The sequence below is a fragment of the Rattus norvegicus genome, chromosome 5, assembly GCF_036323735.1.
Source record: "Rattus norvegicus strain BN/NHsdMcwi chromosome 5, GRCr8, whole genome shotgun sequence".
Taxonomy (NCBI): domain Eukaryota; kingdom Metazoa; phylum Chordata; class Mammalia; order Rodentia; family Muridae; genus Rattus; species Rattus norvegicus.
In genome coordinates, this window is record NC_086023.1 from 146,116,309 (window position 1) to 146,134,860 (window position 18,552).

The window sequence follows — 18,552 nt, forward strand, 5'->3', positions numbered from 1 at the left end:
TACAGCTGTTTCAGTGGACAGGAGGCACCAGCCAGCTCTAGCTACTGTAACAAATGTTGCAAGATGGCAGCTCAGAGACAACAGAAGCCCATTCCTCCCTCTTCTGGAGGCTGGAAAATCTAAGATCAAGGGGTTAGCAAATCCCATGTTTAGGAGAGCATGCTCTCTGGTTCATGGCGGCACCCTCTTATGGTTCTTATTGATAGATGGAGTTGAAGGCCTTTGTAAGGCCTCTTTTATAGGAACCCAGCCCAGTTCTCCAGGGGAGGCCTCCAAATACCCTCCAATTAGGGGACAAGGTTTCAGGGTGTGGCACTGGCTGAAAGGACACAACAGGCTATGTCATAGAAGTTAAGTTGTTCTCCTAATCCCACCCCTTCCCCTACACAGAGAAGGAAGCACCTTCCGTCCAGCCAGCAGTGTATCTACTATAAGTGCTGCCTTGCAATTTTCTATATTCAATGTTAATTTTTAGTTATACAGATAAAGTTCATTATCACTTTCAGCTTGTTAAAGAACAGAAAACAAGGAAAAATAACTACAGGATGGGATTGTTTCCCAAAGACAACCCCTAAGTTTTAATTTTTTCTTCATATAATGTGTGTGTGTGTGTGTGAGTGTGTGTGTGTGTGTGTGTGTGTGTGTGCACAGTGTACACCTGGGAAGAAAATATAAATAATGTAAGTACAAGGTTTTTGACCGCGTATTCTTTTAATATAGAAAGAGTACCGTGCAATCGTGTGGTTTCCTGGCTTCATCATCTTTCTCCTGGGAGTCCCTCCCTTGTCAGACAGGACTAGGCTTCTCATTCTAGGACAGCCATAAAAGTTGTCCCCTGAGTTGGGCACAGTTTGGGCCAGGTGCACAGGGGTCAGTTGCTTAATGCGTGTCTGTCCTGGGAGCACAGCAGGCTTATACTGCAGGGGCACAAGAACTTGGGCTCCCCAAACCATGCCATCTGTGTTGGTTCCAACCAGGCAGTCACACCCAGGGACGCTGGGGGAGGGGTCATCCCAGAAGCTACTCTTGTGCAAGAGCATCTGTGACGGACGAGTAGAAGGGGTAGGAATGACAGTAAGTCAGGACACATCCCTAATTGTCCTCTGTCACAACGGTCTGTCATGGAAGACAGTTGATGATTCCAGTTACACAGTCCATGCTCTGGTTGAATAATGTCATCCACCTATCACAGGCGCCAATGCCACCATCACTTCCTGGGTCTTGTTTTTTGGGGAGGCCGTCACAAATTACCAAAGACCCCGTGACTTGAACAATAAAACTTAAGTCTGGGATGGATGTGTAAACAAGATTAAGATGTTGGCAGGGCAGACTCCTTCTGAGGGTTGTAAGGATCTACTCGGGGCGTTGGACTGGATTTGGATGGTTTGGGCCATTGTCTGATTGCATTGGCTTGTAGGATCATCCCTGCAGTCCCTGACTTCATCTTCCTACAGTATCCAGCTCCAGAACTCTAGCCCCACCCCCTCCTTGATTGACACACAATTATCGTACCTACGTATGGAATACAATTTGATGTTTCAAGCCAGGAATATCATGTTTGATCAATCAAGGTGGCTTGTATTCCCATCAACCTAACACTTACAATATATCTGATGGGATTAGCACTCGAAATGCCCTCTAATTGTGTGCTGGCAAGGACAGGGAAAGAAAAGGAACTTTCCATGCCCTTGGTGGGAATGTAAATGAGTAGACACATTATGGGAGGTAGCTTGGAGGTCACTCATGCCACTCTGGTTTGTGTGGGATGAGCAGAGGTTATCTATTCAAATGAGGTCACTTTCTGACGTTCTGGGCATTCTGACGTGAGCATGTGAGTGTGCAGTTCGATCTGCGCTCTCTCCCTGACACTTAGCTCTCGTAAACATAAGTGCTGACAGCACAACCATTGGGCCAAGTTTGGCTGCTAGAGGCTTACCTCACACCTTCAGGCACAGCCCACACACTGAGCCCATGCAATAGGATGGTGGCTCCTGCACACTCCTGGCATGGCAAGCCCACTTGCCCTTGTATATTACTCAAAAATACCATTTGCTGCTGGATCGCCAGAAGAGACCTAGCAACACACACACACGCGCGCACGCGCGCGCGCGCGCGCGCGCGCACACACACACACACACACACACACACACACACACCTGCCACCCCTGTATCAGAGAACATCCTCCTGGCTCTCCCAGCCCTTCTTTCTTTGAGAAGGGATCCTGTTGAGCCTACCTACCTGAGGTGCCCCAGCTGTCCCTCTGAGGAGTCCAGGACAGCATAATGGAGGCCTTTCCTTCAGTGATCAGGACCCGCCTGATGCTCCATTGACTCGAAAGCCTACCTGTGTGCCACTGAGCGAGAGGCCACCTGCTCCTTCTTGGACTGGAGCTCAGCTCTCATTAAGGTTTCTTGTTGTGATGGTCCCAACCCCTCAGCCTTGGGAGTCTCTAGTGCCAGGGGCCCAGCTGCTTCCACAGAGGCCTCTAATTTGTGATGGATGCAAATTACTCTCTCAAACCAACTCCCCCATTCTCCACAGTTGTTCAGTATAAACAGACTTGTAGCTCTGAGCCCTCCCCCTCCCCATGCTTCCCCTCCAAAGAAAATGGGTTCTTTGGGTCCCTGGCTTTTCAGAAGAACCATCTGTCTTCACAGGCTATCTCTATGGGCCCCAGTTCTCTTTGTCCCTTCAACTTTCCTTGGAACAATCTAGCCCTTTCTCCTCAAAATATCCCCAACTGGACAGCCCAGCATCCTGTGGCTACTGCTTCCCTTGTCTTTCCTTCAGACGGACATTTCCATGTTTAATGATAGCTACCTTGGCTTACTCTTAACTTATTCCATGGCTCAAAACTCCTGCAACATAGCCTGAGGCCTGCGTCTACAACCCTGGCACTTGGGGGTGGGAGCAGAAGGGTCTCAGGAGCTCGTTATCCAACCAGTCCGTTCAACTGCTGAGCTTCAAGCTCAGTAAGAGAGCTTTCCTCAAAACATGGTGGAGAGTGATCAAGAAAGACACCAGGATTAACCTCTGACCTACACACACATACACATACACCCATGCACATGCATGCACACATCAAGAACACATACATACACTAGACAGGCAGACAGATAGACATACACACACATACATGCACACTCATACATGTGCATGCACACATTGAGAACATGTACATATGTTAGACAGACAGACAGACACATACATACATACACACTTCCTCAAGTGACACTACTCTCATCAAAGCTACCCTGGCTTTTGGCTTGTGGCTGCTCTCTTCAGTCTCCTTGCTGTCTGTCTTCAGTCCACAGGACTTCAACCAAAGCTTCTGATGAAGTACTCTAGGGCAGCAGGTTCCTGCGTCCTCCAAGACTTTATGGGAGAAACACCAAAATGGCTCCACTGAGAGCTACTTCTTTCTGGCCCACCGACACCCATCCATGGTGTCTGCTCAGTTCTTTGATACATGCATTTCCCTCAGTGGTTTCTCGTGTGTGTGTGTGTGTGTGTGTGTGTGTGTGTGTGTGTGTGTGTGTGTGTGTTTGTGTGTGTTTATATGCACGTATATGTGCATGCACATGTATCTGTGTGTGCACATGTGTGTGCCAGTGTGTGTGTGTGTTTATATGCACGTATATGTGCATGCACATGCATCTGTGTGTGCACGTGTGTGTGCCAGAAGACCACCTCCTGTGTCATCCCTCATGCATCAGGTGCTGTGTAGCCTTTTTTAGACCAGCTCTCTCACAGCTTGGATCTCATCAAGGAGGCTTGGTGGCTAACAACCTCCAGGGATCTGCCTGTCTCTGCCTCCTCTGTACCAAGATCATTAATACGCCCCACAACTACTACTCCTGGCAAAAAAAATAAAAAATAAAATAGGGAAGGAGGGAGGGAAGGATAGGGGAAAGGAGGGAGAGAGGGAGGTAGGGAAGCCCACATGGGTCCTGGGTATCAAATTCAGGTCACTCTGCATGCAAGGTAAACCAACTGAACCTTCTTCCCAAGCTCCCCTGCAAGTGACTTCTAGTGAAATGTGCATTTTCCCCACTGAGACAGTCCTTTGCGATGCCCAATGGAAACACGGGACCCAGCCGCCACTGCAGAGTGGGCATGGCGGAGCCGTTAGCCTTGAGGTCATAGTTACCCTTATTACATGTGCTAAATCTTCCACTTGCACAGAGCATCGTTCAGCCCCAGCTGTTCCTACCGAGTGTGTCTGCCGGGGAAATAGTCCATCTCCCTCTTCTGCCAGTTCCCTGTGCAGAGAGCTCCCAATTACTGCCACAAAGAGTGTTCTTCTTCCAGGGTACCCGATTAGCCAGAGCGTTTGCTCTCTGATACACGCTCAGCCAGTGCCTCTGCTGCCTCTGCCTATTCAGGCCTCAGCCATTGCCATGAGGGGGTCTCATGAGGGCAGCTTTTCTGTTCCTCCAAGGAACATTCGCATATGGCTGTCACCCCTTCCCCCCCAAAAGCTCCCATCTTGCCTGCGGTGTGATCTATTCCCCCAAAATGTTTTCATAGATTCTAATTTAGCAGAGCTGGAAAGGGCCCCTCACCTCAGTGCTTCTGTGTCTGTGACCTTGAGATAAGCAACATGGACACACCCAGACCAATGTCTGACCCAGAGAAGACATTCATTAAACAGCAGTTCCACCATTAGTATGGTCCTTGAGCCTCTTTTCCCAGTGGCACTATGAACAGTCACTGACACCTAAGGGGCTCCTCCCACATGCCAGTATTGTACAAAGGGCTCCACAGATGCCATTGCACTCAGTGCAGGAAAAAGGAGGGCAGGGCATAGAGAAACTTAAGGAACTCATCTAAAGCCAATAACCAGTTAAATCCATTGGCACTGCAAATTTCCATTTGGGAAGAAAATCCCCAGAAAGAATGAAGTGATATTTTCTCCTAATCTTTCCTAGCCTACGAACTCCAAGAGTGCCCAGACCCAGAGCCTTTTGCCAACGGCATAGTGAGGGGAGCCGGCTATAATGTTGGACAATCTGTGACCTTTGAGTGCCTTCCAGGATATCAACTGACTGGCCAACCTGTCCTCACCTGTCAACATGGCACCAATCGAAACTGGGACCACCCCCTACCCAGGTGTGAAGGTATGTCTCTTGCCCTGATGGTCCTTCGTAGGGTAGTCATAGAAACGGAGCATCCTGGTTTACCTGCTACTCCACGGGATCACCAAAGGCGGGATCCAGGCAAGACTTGTGTATCCTGTTTCAATGTAGGGAGGAGTCACCCAGCCAGGAAGAGAGCCCATGACAGAGCTCTGAGGGAGTACTAGGGAAGTCCTGGAGATGGTGCTGTAGCCTAGAGATTGGTATTTGCAGCCCTTAGGAAGATCCAGCCTGATGGGCTAATGGCCCCCCATAGATGGGAAGGTGCCACAGAGAGGCTGTAAGCCTTGAATGTTGGAGAGAGTCAATCCTGGAACTTCCCCCAAAGGGAAGGGGATGATGCTTTTTCTAAGAACTCTGGCTCCTCTCCACCTGCCCCATTAGCCCCCTCCTTTCTACCTGTGATTGCTGAGAACCGAGCTGGCAATCTCAGGTTGCTGGAGGTGGAGCATCCTTGGGCCTTCTTCCTTAAGCAGAACCTAACCGAAGACGGCCAAGAGGCTGTGCAGCCCCCTTTCCCCTATGGAGACACCCCATTTCCACTTTCCTTCTCGTATTACTCTGATGGCCAAGAATTTTCTTGGAGGAGATGCTAGAATCAGTCTTGAAATAGGAAGGCCTGTCAGGGACAGTGACCCAGGAGAAAGCGCTCCAGCTCGGGGGTCAGTTGTCAGTTCTATCTCTGTACATTGAGTTTTTCTTCAGTAAAGCAGGACATTTCCTGAGAACCAGAAGGTTCCACAGATGGCTTCTCCCAGAGGCAGTGAATGCACAGTGGTAGCATTCTATAGAGAAAGAGACCGAAAACAAGGGCTGCATCTCTGGGAAAGAAACTGAGTCAGATGTTAAGTGTAGCTTTTGCTGTCTGCCTTACGTTCTGGGAACGGCCATACCACCCCCACCCAGGTTCCCTCAGATCCACAGAAGAAAACACAGACACACATGTTGCTCAATTTCAACCTGCCTTCTTGGCTCAATTGTTGGGCACTACTAACCTCCCTCAGCTAGCATGCCCTCCCCAATACCCTTAGCTCATCACCCTAAATCTGTCCTCAACTTTAGTTGCTCAGTAACTGTAAGCAACCTATTGTCGATTGGCCCGAGATCTCATGTGGATAGTCACTTTTTGTCCCTCCAAAGCATGGCAAAAAATTCCTCACATGTTGGACACCGCTTGTAGGGTTGTCGGTCCTGCGTCCACTCCATCACAGGGCACAGCCACTCTGGAAGTGGGACACGGAATGTCTGACCTCTCGTACCCCACTCTATTGCTGGGTGGGTGTTGGGCTGTAGGGAAGCCCTGGGACACCACTCCAGGGGTGAGGAAGCACAGTCTGAGGTGGGAGACAGCCGGAGATGGCTCTGGGATCCCCAGGCCTGCCAAGAGGGTGGGGCTGTGGGGTTCCCAGGCTCTTGGACACTCACGAGAAGCTGGAAGTCACAGAAGAGCTGAGAACTGAGTCTGGGCCTACTGGCTGGATCTGGCCTGGAGCCAGGAGAAAAGGGGAGCGCTGGCTGGTCCCACATGGAGAGTTCTTGGCTTGATGGCTGTAGGCTTGAACTTGGTGGTGATCGTGTCTGGGAGCACAGAGAGGCCTTCTACAGGAGACTGGACAGTGGCTTATAGGCGAAGGTCTTCTCCATGGCTTCCCACAGCAGATCCCAGTGAAAAGAGTCAGTCCATGGTTTTAAGGCATTTATTGTCATGGCGGAAAGTGGATGAGTAAAACCATATCCTACTTCTCAGGGTGGGTCTGAGATTAAATATCTTTTGCAGGGAGGAATGTCTAGGAAGGAAAGCTTATTGGCTCTTTCCACCCAGCAATTAGCCCCTGGCATCTTTACTGATAGACCAAGAACCAACTGGGGAACAGGACCTTATCATCAGCCCCACCCCATACAGCCAAATGCTTCTTTGTTGATTGATTGATTGATTGATTGATTGATGGTTGACTGACTGACTGGATGCTCGTAAGCTCTCCATCCTGGGCTTCATTCCAGCCCTGACCACTTCTCATACATTGCTTTACCTAATTGCTCCCACCACCTCGTGAGGGTTATTCTTAGTCTATTTCACTCCTGAGGAAAGAGACTCAGAGAGAATGAGCTACATGCCTATGCTCATGTGACTGATATGTGGCAGAGCCAATGATTTGAACCCAGCCTTAGCCTCACTGAAAAAAAAAATCCAAGACCACATAAAACACTTGCCACTTGCTATCCACTGTGAGGACCCAAGTTCAGGCTCTCAGAGCCCATGTAAACACTGGGTGGTTGTGGAATTACCCTTCTGAGTAATTCCAGCACTCAGAAGGTGGAAATGGGATCCCCTGAAATAAGCTGTCTAGCCATGCTGACAAGCTCTGGATTCGATTAAGAGTCCCTGCCTCAAAGAAAGAGATGGAACTCGATTGAGGAAGATTCTGACATCAGTGTCAGTACTCAGTACACACCCGTGCGTGTGTGCGCTCACTCGAGCATCCACACTCTCTCCCTCTCTCTCTCTCTCTCTCTCTCTCTCTCTCTCTCTCTCTCTCTCTCTCACACACACACACACATGAATATATATATACATACATACATGTCACATCCCCACGTGTATACACCCACAAAAATAAATAAATGTTAAATTTAATTTTAAAACAGTTAGACCAGAAGTGCCACCCTTGAAAGGACAAGTCAGAGAGGAAAGAGGTTGTCATAATCAATCAGCTCCTCCCAGCAAAAGCATCACAGCCCCAGTACTAACACTGGTTCCTTCTCATACCTAGGATAGGGATCAGAGGAGCTCTCAAGGTTAAACCCTTCTCTACAGGCCCGTTCGGTGAAAAAGAGAAAGAGGAGGCCAAAAATAGAGTGACCAAGAAAGCACCCGAAGTGATGATTGATAGGCAGCCAGGGTGCAATGTTGTTGACAGCCAGACACAACCACACAGCCCCGTGTCTTCTCCCCGCGCCACCAACCTCCTGCAAAAGCAGTACTAAGAGCTGGGGTTTTACTGGGAAGGCGTCTGGCTTCCCGGCTGGGTGGGGAGGATTCTCAAATACTCATGTTTGTGTTTCCTCCCTGGCAGTCCCCTGTGGTGGGAACATCACCTCTTTCAATGGCACCGTGTACTCACCTGGATACCCCAGTCCCTATTCCAGCTCCCAGGACTGTGTCTGGCAGATCACTGTCCCCATTGGCCATGGCGTCCACCTCAACCTCAGCCTGCTCCAGATAGAGCCCTTTGGAGACTACATCACTGTCTGGTAAGGTCATGTCAACAGCAAAGCAAAATGGGGCTCAGCTTCAGGCCACCAACTCTATCACAGGCGGGGATTGACAGGTCAGAGGTCCTCAACCTGAAGGTGCCAGTAGGGGCGTGGTTGGGGATGGTGTGGCTATGCAGGCTTTCCTTCATATTTCCAGAATTTACTCAGCACTCCACTTACACCTAACTAAGCTGACCAGACCACGGGAAAGGCTTGGCATGACGTTATGTAAAGCTCCTCTTCTCATCATGTGCGGAGCCAGTGCTGCCCCACAGAGCATTCTGAATTGACGGTGGCATTTTATGCCCTTGCCATTCAACATGGCAACCACCAGACTGGTTTTTAAATTGTGTCTAATCTTAATGAATCTAAATGTAAGTAGGCATGTACTGTTAATGGTTACTGAATCAAGCAACTCAGCCGCCTAGTTACAGAGCTCTATAGACAGCGGCCTGAGTCCATTTTAAAAAGGAAATGCAGATTCTCGACTGCTAAGGGCAATTTCCTTGACAACATTCCCCAATGACTGAATCTGTGGACAAAGATACATAACATTTTAAAACTCCTTTGTTTGGACGTCAGTGGCATTCTGAAAAGTATCATGGGGTAGTGGAATAATTTTTCTCAAAACCCTGAATGATTTCTAATCCATGGATAGGAGCAGAAAGGAAGGACTAGATAAGGTTCCAGGCAAGAAGTCATTTACCCCAAAGAGGGTGTGTCTTTGTTTGGGTAGCAAAGGGCTGTCAGAGAGCAGCAAGAGAGTTCTGCCACAGTTCCCTTAACCAAGAAGGTCTGTGGTTATACCAGCAGCCCTGCCCCAGGGACCTCTGTTGCCCCAGAAGCCCACCCAACACGGGGTGAGTAGGACTGATGAAGAATCAGATAAATAAAGGTTCCATCAACTCTATTGGAAGACCTCACAGAGAGATACTAGAGAGAGTTTCCTAAAGCCACAGCCACCCACTACAGGTCTCTCTCAGGGCCACTGATGGCTCTGGGAAGAGCAAACATTCAAGGCGTCTGATGACAAGCCGAGCTTTCTTTCCTGTGTGCAGGGATGGGCCACAGCAGACATCACTGCAGCTTGGGGTCTTTACAAGGAGTCTGTCCAAGAAAATAGCATACAGCTCCTCTAACCAGGTCCTGCTCAAGTTCCATCGGGACACGGCCACAGGTGGGATCTTCGCCATTGCCTTCACAGGTCAGTAGGAGAGCTGGGGCAGGTGGGGGCACACCGGCTTTCCCAACAGGGTTGTGTTTGCTAGCTGGGTGGCTTTTAATGAGTCATGTGGTCTTTCTGAGCTACAATGTTTCCAGCCTGTGCTGGCGCTGCCCCTCCAGAGGTCTGTTACAACATTGGGTTCTTCATTGTACTGGTATACAGAAGCACCCTCCCTGGATGACTCACAGCTGACCTGTCTATTGCCCCCTGAACCCCTCACTTCTCTAAGTCAGTTTCCCCACAGGGCTCTTGGGGCTCTGTTGACCTCACAGGCAGCCCATTACTTCCTGTCACAGGGGCAGGCAGAATGGTTGCATCCTGGATGAGCATAAACGGTTCAGATGGGATTGCCTCACCAGCTGCCTATTTTCTTCTAGTCTGAAGTTCACTGGGGACCTGGATGTTTCTCAATCTTATTATTAACAGACATAACACAGACGAGTCATAAAACCATTCCTGTGGGCATGTGCTTCACTATGGAGTGACGGCCATGTTCCCAGCTTACAAAGCAGTGTATGTTTGAAATCTATTCCTACCTCAACCTTCAGTCACGTTTGTGTGTCCTTCTGTGACCTTTCTCTGATGGTGACCTCCATCTCTTCACTTGGGGGTTGGTGAGCTCTGAGACTCCTGTGAGGTGATTACTGTTGTCACCCCCCCACACACACGTCACCAATGAGGAAGGGGTGCCAAAAAATGTTTCAGGGTTTCCCCAGGATGTTCAGACAGAAGTGGGGGACAGCACTCAGACAGTTAAGTCCTACAGTGTGATCTGGTGTGACTTCATAGACGTGCATACATTGATGGAAACCATAGCATACTCAAGTAAAGACCACAGGCAAGCTGAGCCGGCTGACAGCCTGTGATTCCAGAACTGAGGCAGGAGGATCCAGTTCAAGACCTGGACAGGCTAGAGTGAGGATAGGGCCATCTCTGATGACTGTATAGACTGAAACCATGTCTCAAAGTAAAAAGTGAACAGAGACTCGGGCTAGTTCAGTGGCTCCTCCTGCCTTGTATTAGAGAAGTGTCTCTTGTCAGCAACAGAGGACCCACCTTCCTATCCAGCGCCCTCACAAACACTGAGCTCTTACCATTTTTACCAATCCAGTGGATTCATCAAATGGCATTCCACTTTTCCTGATGTGGGTGAGCCTCCTCTCACATCTCCATTGACTGTTCATGCTCCCTGCCCTGCAACATGCCCACTGCCCCGAGATGATGTTTTTCTCCAAGGAGAGAACACAGTAGGGACTTGAGCATCACCAAATCCCCTAGAGTGAATAGTATGGGCTGGGAATGAGGCAAGGGAGGGGCTAACTGGCAGGTGGGGTGGAGAAGAGCACTCTTCCTCCAGAGTCACTGTGGAGAGCTGACGCTTCGGGGTGGAAACTGAAGAATGGGGAGAGAAGAGGTCGGGGAAACAGTGCTTCACCTTCCCATCACTAAGCAGTGGGTCCCGGTAGCTTTGTTTTCCTGTAAGCATCAATAAGCAGGAAGAAAAGATACCATAGAGAGATGTATGAAATGGCTCTGTGACATGTTTTCAAAAGGAGAAAGTGGATTTGAATAGCAGAGAAAATGTCCTTGAAGCATTGTAAGAGTGAACAGGGCTGGGGGAAAGGGGATCCCTCCAGCATGAGAGTCTCAATCACATGGGCTTCGAATACAACATGAGACACTTAGACAGTGAATGGGACAAACAAGACCAGGTATCTACACCTGCCAGCGTGAGAGGGAACGAGAGCTGCTGTGCCTTCCACCAGGGTGACGGAGCACATCAGGGGCACACTGAGGGGCTGCCTGACAGAGATAGTCGGCATCCTTGGTGATAGATGAGTACATGTCTGAAGGGGACAGAATCGGCACATAGTGTCAGACTCTGGGACAGATGAGGAGGCACCTCCGTCAGGTGCGAAGCCCAAGAGGAATGAGAAGGACATCCACACAGAGATGAGTCCAGACAGCCCAGTCAGAGCTGTGTGTGGAGGAGGGGCAACGGAATAGGAATTTACTTTCATACAGTGACTCATCAGCTAAGAAAAGGACACCAGAAGACTGGCTTCTCAGACGAGAGGAAGACTGCCCCCAAAACACAGGAAGAACAAAGGTCAGAATGTAACCATCAGTGTTGGGTCCAAACGGTCACAGTCACTCTGAGGTCACTCTTTGCAATGTGAGAGGGCATTTATTTGCCCATATGGAGACATGTGTGTACACACATGCTTAGATTCCCCAGCTCTGCCACCAAGAGGCTATGAACAGCATCTCCGGCAGCAGGGAGCAGCACATCTAGCTCCAGGTCTTAGTTTCTAAATAGCATTTTCCACTAGACGGACCAGAGCTCCGTGAAGAAACGGCTAATCCCAAGGCTGGGGCTGAGGAGGCAAGACAATGCAGAAGCATCTTAGAGTTGAAAATAAGGAGATGTCTAGGGAGTGATGGAGAGAGGGCAGAAAAACTTAGGAACTGGCTCGAAGGGACACCTGCTGGCCATGTTGGAGATCATTTGAAAATCAAAGTCATTAATAATACCGGCAAATAGTAAGGAACCTGTCAAACAAAGCAGGTAGAGGAGTAAATTGAAAGTTGTTTAAAGATGAGATGTTTACATGGCTGCAAATCATTCTCCGTGCTGTAATTACGAAGGGGAATGGAGAAGCCTGGAGCCTGCCACTTTAACTACACGATTGCAGAAGGAGTCAGTGTCGGTGAGACAGCAGGGTGACAGCGGAGTCTGAGAGCCCCCATTCAATGACGGTCCAAAGATGCATGCCCTGGATACACTTCAGCAGGAGCTCTCTCAAGCCTCGGTTCACCACATGTGACCATCCAAAGTGTCAAAAACCACAAAGGTCAACAGAAGTCTTTAGCACTGCTCCAATTAAAAAAGACGCCAGATCGCCTGTAGAGTGATTCTGAGACAGTCCTCATCGAAGGACTCTGCTGGTATTCCCAGTAATGATCGGCACCTGGAGACAAGCCTCTGGGCATGCCTTTGAGGCAGTTTCCAAAGTGACATTAACTGAGGTGGGAAGATGAACCCTAAATGTGGGTGGTACCATTCTGTGTGCTGGAAGCCTGTTCTGTACGAAAGGAAGGAGCCAGCAGCATTCATCTCTCTCTTTCTCTCTTCTTCCTGACTGAGGATACAATGTTACCAGCCGCCTTGATTGATCTCCTGCCACCATGCCTTTCCTGCTGTGATGGGCTGTACCTTCAAACTGTGAGCCTAAATAAAACTGTCCTTCTGTAAGCTGCTTGCCTCAAGCGTTTTGTTACAGTAACAAGACAAGTAGCTAAAGCAAACAGGGAAGCTTTCTCCCTCTGTGGTACTGAGTGTGGGACCTGACTGTTGTGTGTGCTGGACAAGATCTCTACCCCAGCCTCAGCCCCAACCCTGAGGAACTCACATGAGATGTGGGAATGGAAGGCAGTTGTGCATCTCTACGCATTTTCAGACATTCACAGTTGCTGTGGTTACACGGAAGACTGCTTATCCAGGAAGTAGACTATGAAGAATCTTGTTTAGGGACTGCTGTTTTAAATATTCAGGGTATTTTTTTAAGAAGGTGTAGGGGTTAAGCTGTATGCTCCCAACTTTAAAGCTTTGATTTTTATTTAGTTTGGTTTTGAACTCACTATGCATACTTTTCCCACTGTGATAGAAATGTGCACAGTGGTCAGTCAGGCAATTCAGAGGCACTGTATGTATGCTCCTCCTCATGGGACTGTCACTACCGTCCATCTCCAGAATGGCTTCATCTTTTAAAACTAAAGTTCTGTCCTCATTAGTCAGTTCTCTTCTCCCCCACCCTCCTGTTCTCAACCTCCAGTTCTGACTATTATTTGTACCTTATAAATGGGACCACACACAATACATCGTCTTGTGAATGGCTCCCTTCACACAGCACAGTGCCTTCAAGGTCCATGTATGCTGTCCTGTGTCAGGATTTCCATGGTGTACATATCACACACTTCCCATTAGTATTAATCCATTGATGGATGCGAGTTGCCTTCTCCAGTTCGCTGCTATGGGGGAGCATCGGTGCACCATAGATGGGGTGGTGGCTTTTAAATAGCCGTCCCCTCAGAAAGCTTGCAGGGAAAGGTAGTGGTTCATAGTTGGAGAACTAACACTAATATGATGCCACTAGACTGGATTATTCCATGGCGTCTGCTCCTCTCACCTTGCACAGTGATCTCCATGTCTATTGCTGTGTGGGTAGCTTGCTATACACACACACACACACACACACACACACACACACACACACACACACACACATCTCCTTGCACATCCCGCAGCCACAGCAGCTTGGACATACTAAATCACGTGTGAACATGTGACCTAACCCCTCTTGAGAACTTAAAACTTAAACAGAGACGCTACTTGTGCCCAAACTCAACCCATCTACCTCCCGAGAGGAGAAATCTGCATCCAGGTGTGGCAGATTCCCTCCCTGCTGCTAACCTGTGAGCCGAAAGATGGAAAGACCCTGTACAGAGAAAGAAACACCCAGGAGTTCCCCCTTGGGTTCGAATAGCCCCCTGGCTCCTTGCCCTCCACCTGAGTGCAAAAGATGCACGTTTAAAGATAGTCTTTGAAATGCATTTGCAGCAGATGAATTAGGAATAATCTTCGTGTAAAGTAATAGATGATTGTGTGATTCATATGGATAAACACATTTGGACACACACAAGCACATGCTTATATGCACATATGTGCAGATAAAGATGTAGTCCCTAAATACCATTCACATCCTACAGTCCACTGATTTAAGGACAGGCTTGTTTTCTATCGTTCAGTGAAACAGGAAGCAGATTGCTGTCAGGTCTCAAATGCTAGCAGAAGGCAATAGCCACAGGTTCCTCCCTACACTAAGCCACTATCCTTACAACATTCTTGAGAGAGAGATTCGAGTATAAAGAACAGTGCCAGAGGGGGGGCATTTGAATGGTACCTGGGCTTGAACACCCAACTCAAAATCAGAGTCCCAGCAACAACTGGCCTGGGTAAGTGCGAAGAAATCCTATAAACCACCATTTGCCTTACCTGGGAAGCCACAAGGGAAGAGCAGGATATGAACCTAGCATGTGGGCTGCAACAGACCTGAAGCAATGACCCCTCCCCCTGCTAGCCGCCACTCCAACCTGTGCTAGTCTCGCTAAACTATAACAGTGCCTCACTCCAGTGACCAAACAATGGACAGACACCAACCAGATGCCACGATGGTGTGGACTAGACCTGGCAATGCCCCACGCCAGAGAGAAAGGGGGACAGCAAAAATGAGATGGAGGAGTCTCGTGTTGAAAGTCCCCACCTTGGAGTAGGTCCTGAGATCACAGCAGACATAGTGAGACAACTTCAGTTTTTAAACCTGAATACTCAAAATGGCTGAGACTCCTTATGGCTAGAGAGGGAGTTTCAGGAGTGTTTTGTTTTATTTTGTTGGTTGTTTTTGTTTTTAGACTGGGTCTCACTCTGTAGCCCTGGCTGGCCTGTAGCATTCTCCTTTCCTCTCCCACCCCCCTGAGTGTGTGTGTGTGTGTGTGTGTGTGTGTGTTTGTGCGCGCGCGCGCGCACACGCACCTCTGTCTCTCTCTCTCTCTCTCTCTCTCTCTCTCTCTCCACACACACACACACACACACACACACACACACACACACATATCCTTGAGCTCACAGTGATCCACCTGCCTCTGCCTCCAGAGTGCTGGGATCAAAGGTGTGCACCACCATGTGACAGTTTTGTTGGCTGTTTGGTTGGTTGGCTGGCTGGCTGGTTAATTGGTTGACTGGTTGTTTTGGTTAGTGATTTGTTTGTTTTTATTTCAGGCACTTTGTCTGTTGCTCATCTGTATTCCACAAACTTTCTATGTGGAACAAAAAAAATGTAATTTTACAAAATGTAACCCAATGAGAAATCCCCCTGACAACCACAAAATGCAAACTCTGAAAACTGCGTTAAGGGCAAATTTCTTTGTATTGATTTTTTTTTTCTAGAAAACTTGGTCACGCCTTAGAAGTTTCAAAGGCAAGTATGAGGCCCAGAAGAGATCGATTCATTTTTTTTTTTTTTGTAACTGTTAAGGAAAATGACAGCTGACCAAATAAGATTTTCATATCTGTAGAAATTGGAAAATGGCGTGAGTAAAATGAAACAAATGACCGACCACGTGCATAGAATTAGCAAGCCAGGTCAATCCAGAATAGTCAGAGAATTAGCAAGCCAGGGTCAGTCTGGAATATTCAGAGAGTCTTTCAATTCCATGCCAAAAGCAGGAATGAAGGACAAAGCTGGTCAGTGGAAGAGAGAAATGCAAATTGCTAACATGCAAAACTCATGAAACATGAAAAAATTAAAAATAATCAAAGGTTACCAAGGAGAGGGCTCAATAAGTACACTTTCTGCACCAGCTTGAGGGTCTGACTTCAGACTCCCTGCACCCCTGTAATCGGATCCCCTGCACCCCTGTAAAAGGTGAGGGTAGTGACGTTTGCTTGTAACCCCAGTGCTGGTGGGTGGGAACATAGAGACAGACAGTTCCTAATGCCACCAATCAGTTAGCTTCAGGTGTACACACACACATGCACACACACACACACACACGCGCGCGCGCACATGCACACATGTACACATGTACACATGCACACACACACGCACATGAACACATGTACACATGCACAAGCACACACATGCGCAAGTACATGCACACACACACACACACACACACACACACACTCGAAAGTACATACACACCACCCAAAAATAAAAGGAAAGACGCCTACTAGGTGTTTCTTCGTCAAGCCAGTTGGCGACTCTGCCCATAGTGGGTTGTACATTCTAAAAGAACAAGAAAGAAAATGTTGTTCCCTGCATCTTCAACACCCACATTTCTGAGCAAGGTGAACCCCACAACAGGTCATCTCAGGGCTGCATGGAAGGAAGAAGGTGTCACCCTGCCTCCCAGCACTCGTCATCTGCTGACAGTGCACGCCAAACAACTTTCCTAGACAGAAAAATGGAAGCACACCTCAAGGGCAGACACTGCTCCGGCTTTTGTCAAAGCAGGCAGAAAGCCACTCAGATACCTCAGGAGGGTCTCTTCAGTGTTGGTTCACTCACTGCTAAAGCTTGTGTCTTTTTCATGTGGTACTTGTGAGACAGCACATCTGTATAAAAACTTAAAGTTAGATTCCCTAATGTGATATAACATCTCACATAAAAGTAGACACGGGCGAAGTGTCCAATTACCTTCCGTCTCCACTTGGTAAAATGTCAGATCCCAAGGCAATATCTGGAAGGTAGCTCCCATTGCATGATGGGAGCTGTGTGCATCTGGGATGCTGTGGTCTCAGAAACAGTGTGGCATCGCTGTTGTGACTTCCACATACAGCCCCAAAACTGGGAAGTCTTACACACCACCCTGAACATCTGGGATGCCAGGGTGCAACTTCCCATCAATGTACCAACCTATTCTCACAGCTATGTTGAGTACAGGCAGTCATGAACTGATGGTTTTAAGCACCCAGCTTCAATCATAATTAGGATGGCTGGGCACACACACACACACACAAACACACACACACACTTTTATTGTGTTTTAATTTCCTTTTGGATTCTGACGTCCAACTCAGTAGAATCGTTTCCCCCTTAAAGTATCAAGGAAAGAAAGAGACCTGAGTCCTAATATCCAGGAAAAGTTACTGACATTTGACAAGGATTGCCTGCGTGTTCTATAAAGGTTGGGTGCTGTAATCATTTCTAGTTTAAAAGAATCAGCAGAAGGAGAAGAAGGAAGAATGTTTAAAAATACCAAAGATGCTCCAAAGCCAGCCATGGCGAGGAACACCTGGTATTCCAACACTGGAGAAATAGAGGCAGGATCCGGAGTTCAAAGTCACTCTGGGCTCTGTAGTGAGCTGAGACCAGCCTGGGACTCATGAGATTTTTGTCCAAAAACAAAACAAAAAATAGAGATACATGTGCTGTATGGGGTAAATAATGTTGCCAGGACTTTAAGTAGAAAAACTTAAGACACCCACTGGTTAACACCAGAGCCTCTGAAATAAATTTTAGTAAATGAATATGTTTAGATTTCACAGTCATTTCGATCTCATTCTTGAAGAAATCTTATTGTATGGGAAATGTCTTCTGCTATACCAGCAGCTGGCAAGGCGAAGCACAAGGCGTGTACCACATGATGCAGACTTGTTAAAACAAAACCCCTGAACCGCGCAGGGAGCAAAGACACGAAGAAGTCACAACACATGATTAACAGTAGCTGCGTCTGAGAGGACAATGGATACACCTCATTTTCCTCCTACCGTTTCCATAGGAAACCCCCCCAGGTTCCTAATGACATTATACATTTTTAAAAAAAAAACATAACTGGGGATGTGGAGGTTTGGGAAACAATCGTCACCGCAGCAGCCACAGCAGCAGTAACGGGATCGATAGCACTCAGCCGTGAGTCAGGTAATAAAAGGCATTCCACACCGACCATTCCTCACCCAGGCACCATCCAGCCTCTGCCCCACGGGCTCGACTCCAGTTTAGAGAATCCACTGAGGTCAGCTGTGTTTGGACAGAGGTCAGAGGAGGAAACACACACAGGATGTGGAGGCTGGGCTCTGACCAGTGGGAGGACCTGAGCCCAGGAACAGCCAGACCCCAGTTAAGTCCTGCCTGCCTCATTTATTTCCTGCAGGATCCCAAGGAAGTAACTTTACCTCGTTATCTAATCACCAGCTCACAGGAGAAACACACTGCAGGGTCAGCGCTGGGGGATTTAGAGGGCTAGAATGCAGAACTGTCCCTGCATGGAGAACGTCCCCAGCCGTGCTCCTCCCCACCCCGCCCTCAGGCCAGTGACATCACTGGATGCTTCTTGGATCCCGTTAGATGTGAATACTGACTGCTAGTTTT

General features: G+C 48.3%; 1 protein-coding gene across 7 annotated transcripts in view; it reads left to right on the forward strand.

Moving 5' to 3' along the window:
* The window catches only part of Csmd2 (CUB and Sushi multiple domains 2), a 569,993-nt gene that overhangs the window by 489,486 nt on the left and 61,955 nt on the right, over window positions 1-18,552 (forward strand). For all 7 annotated transcript variants that reach the window (XR_010066645.1, XR_010066640.1, XR_010066641.1 and 4 more), the window contains 3 exons: window positions 4,933-5,121; window positions 8,214-8,391; window positions 9,453-9,598. Coding sequence is in view for 1 of the 7 variants with exons in the window: in XM_063288624.1 (XP_063144694.1) it covers window positions 4,933-5,121; window positions 8,214-8,391; window positions 9,453-9,598 (513 nt within the window). In the remaining 6 variants the exon portion in view is untranslated. The remainder of the gene's footprint in view (window positions 1-4,932; window positions 5,122-8,213; window positions 8,392-9,452; window positions 9,599-18,552) is intronic.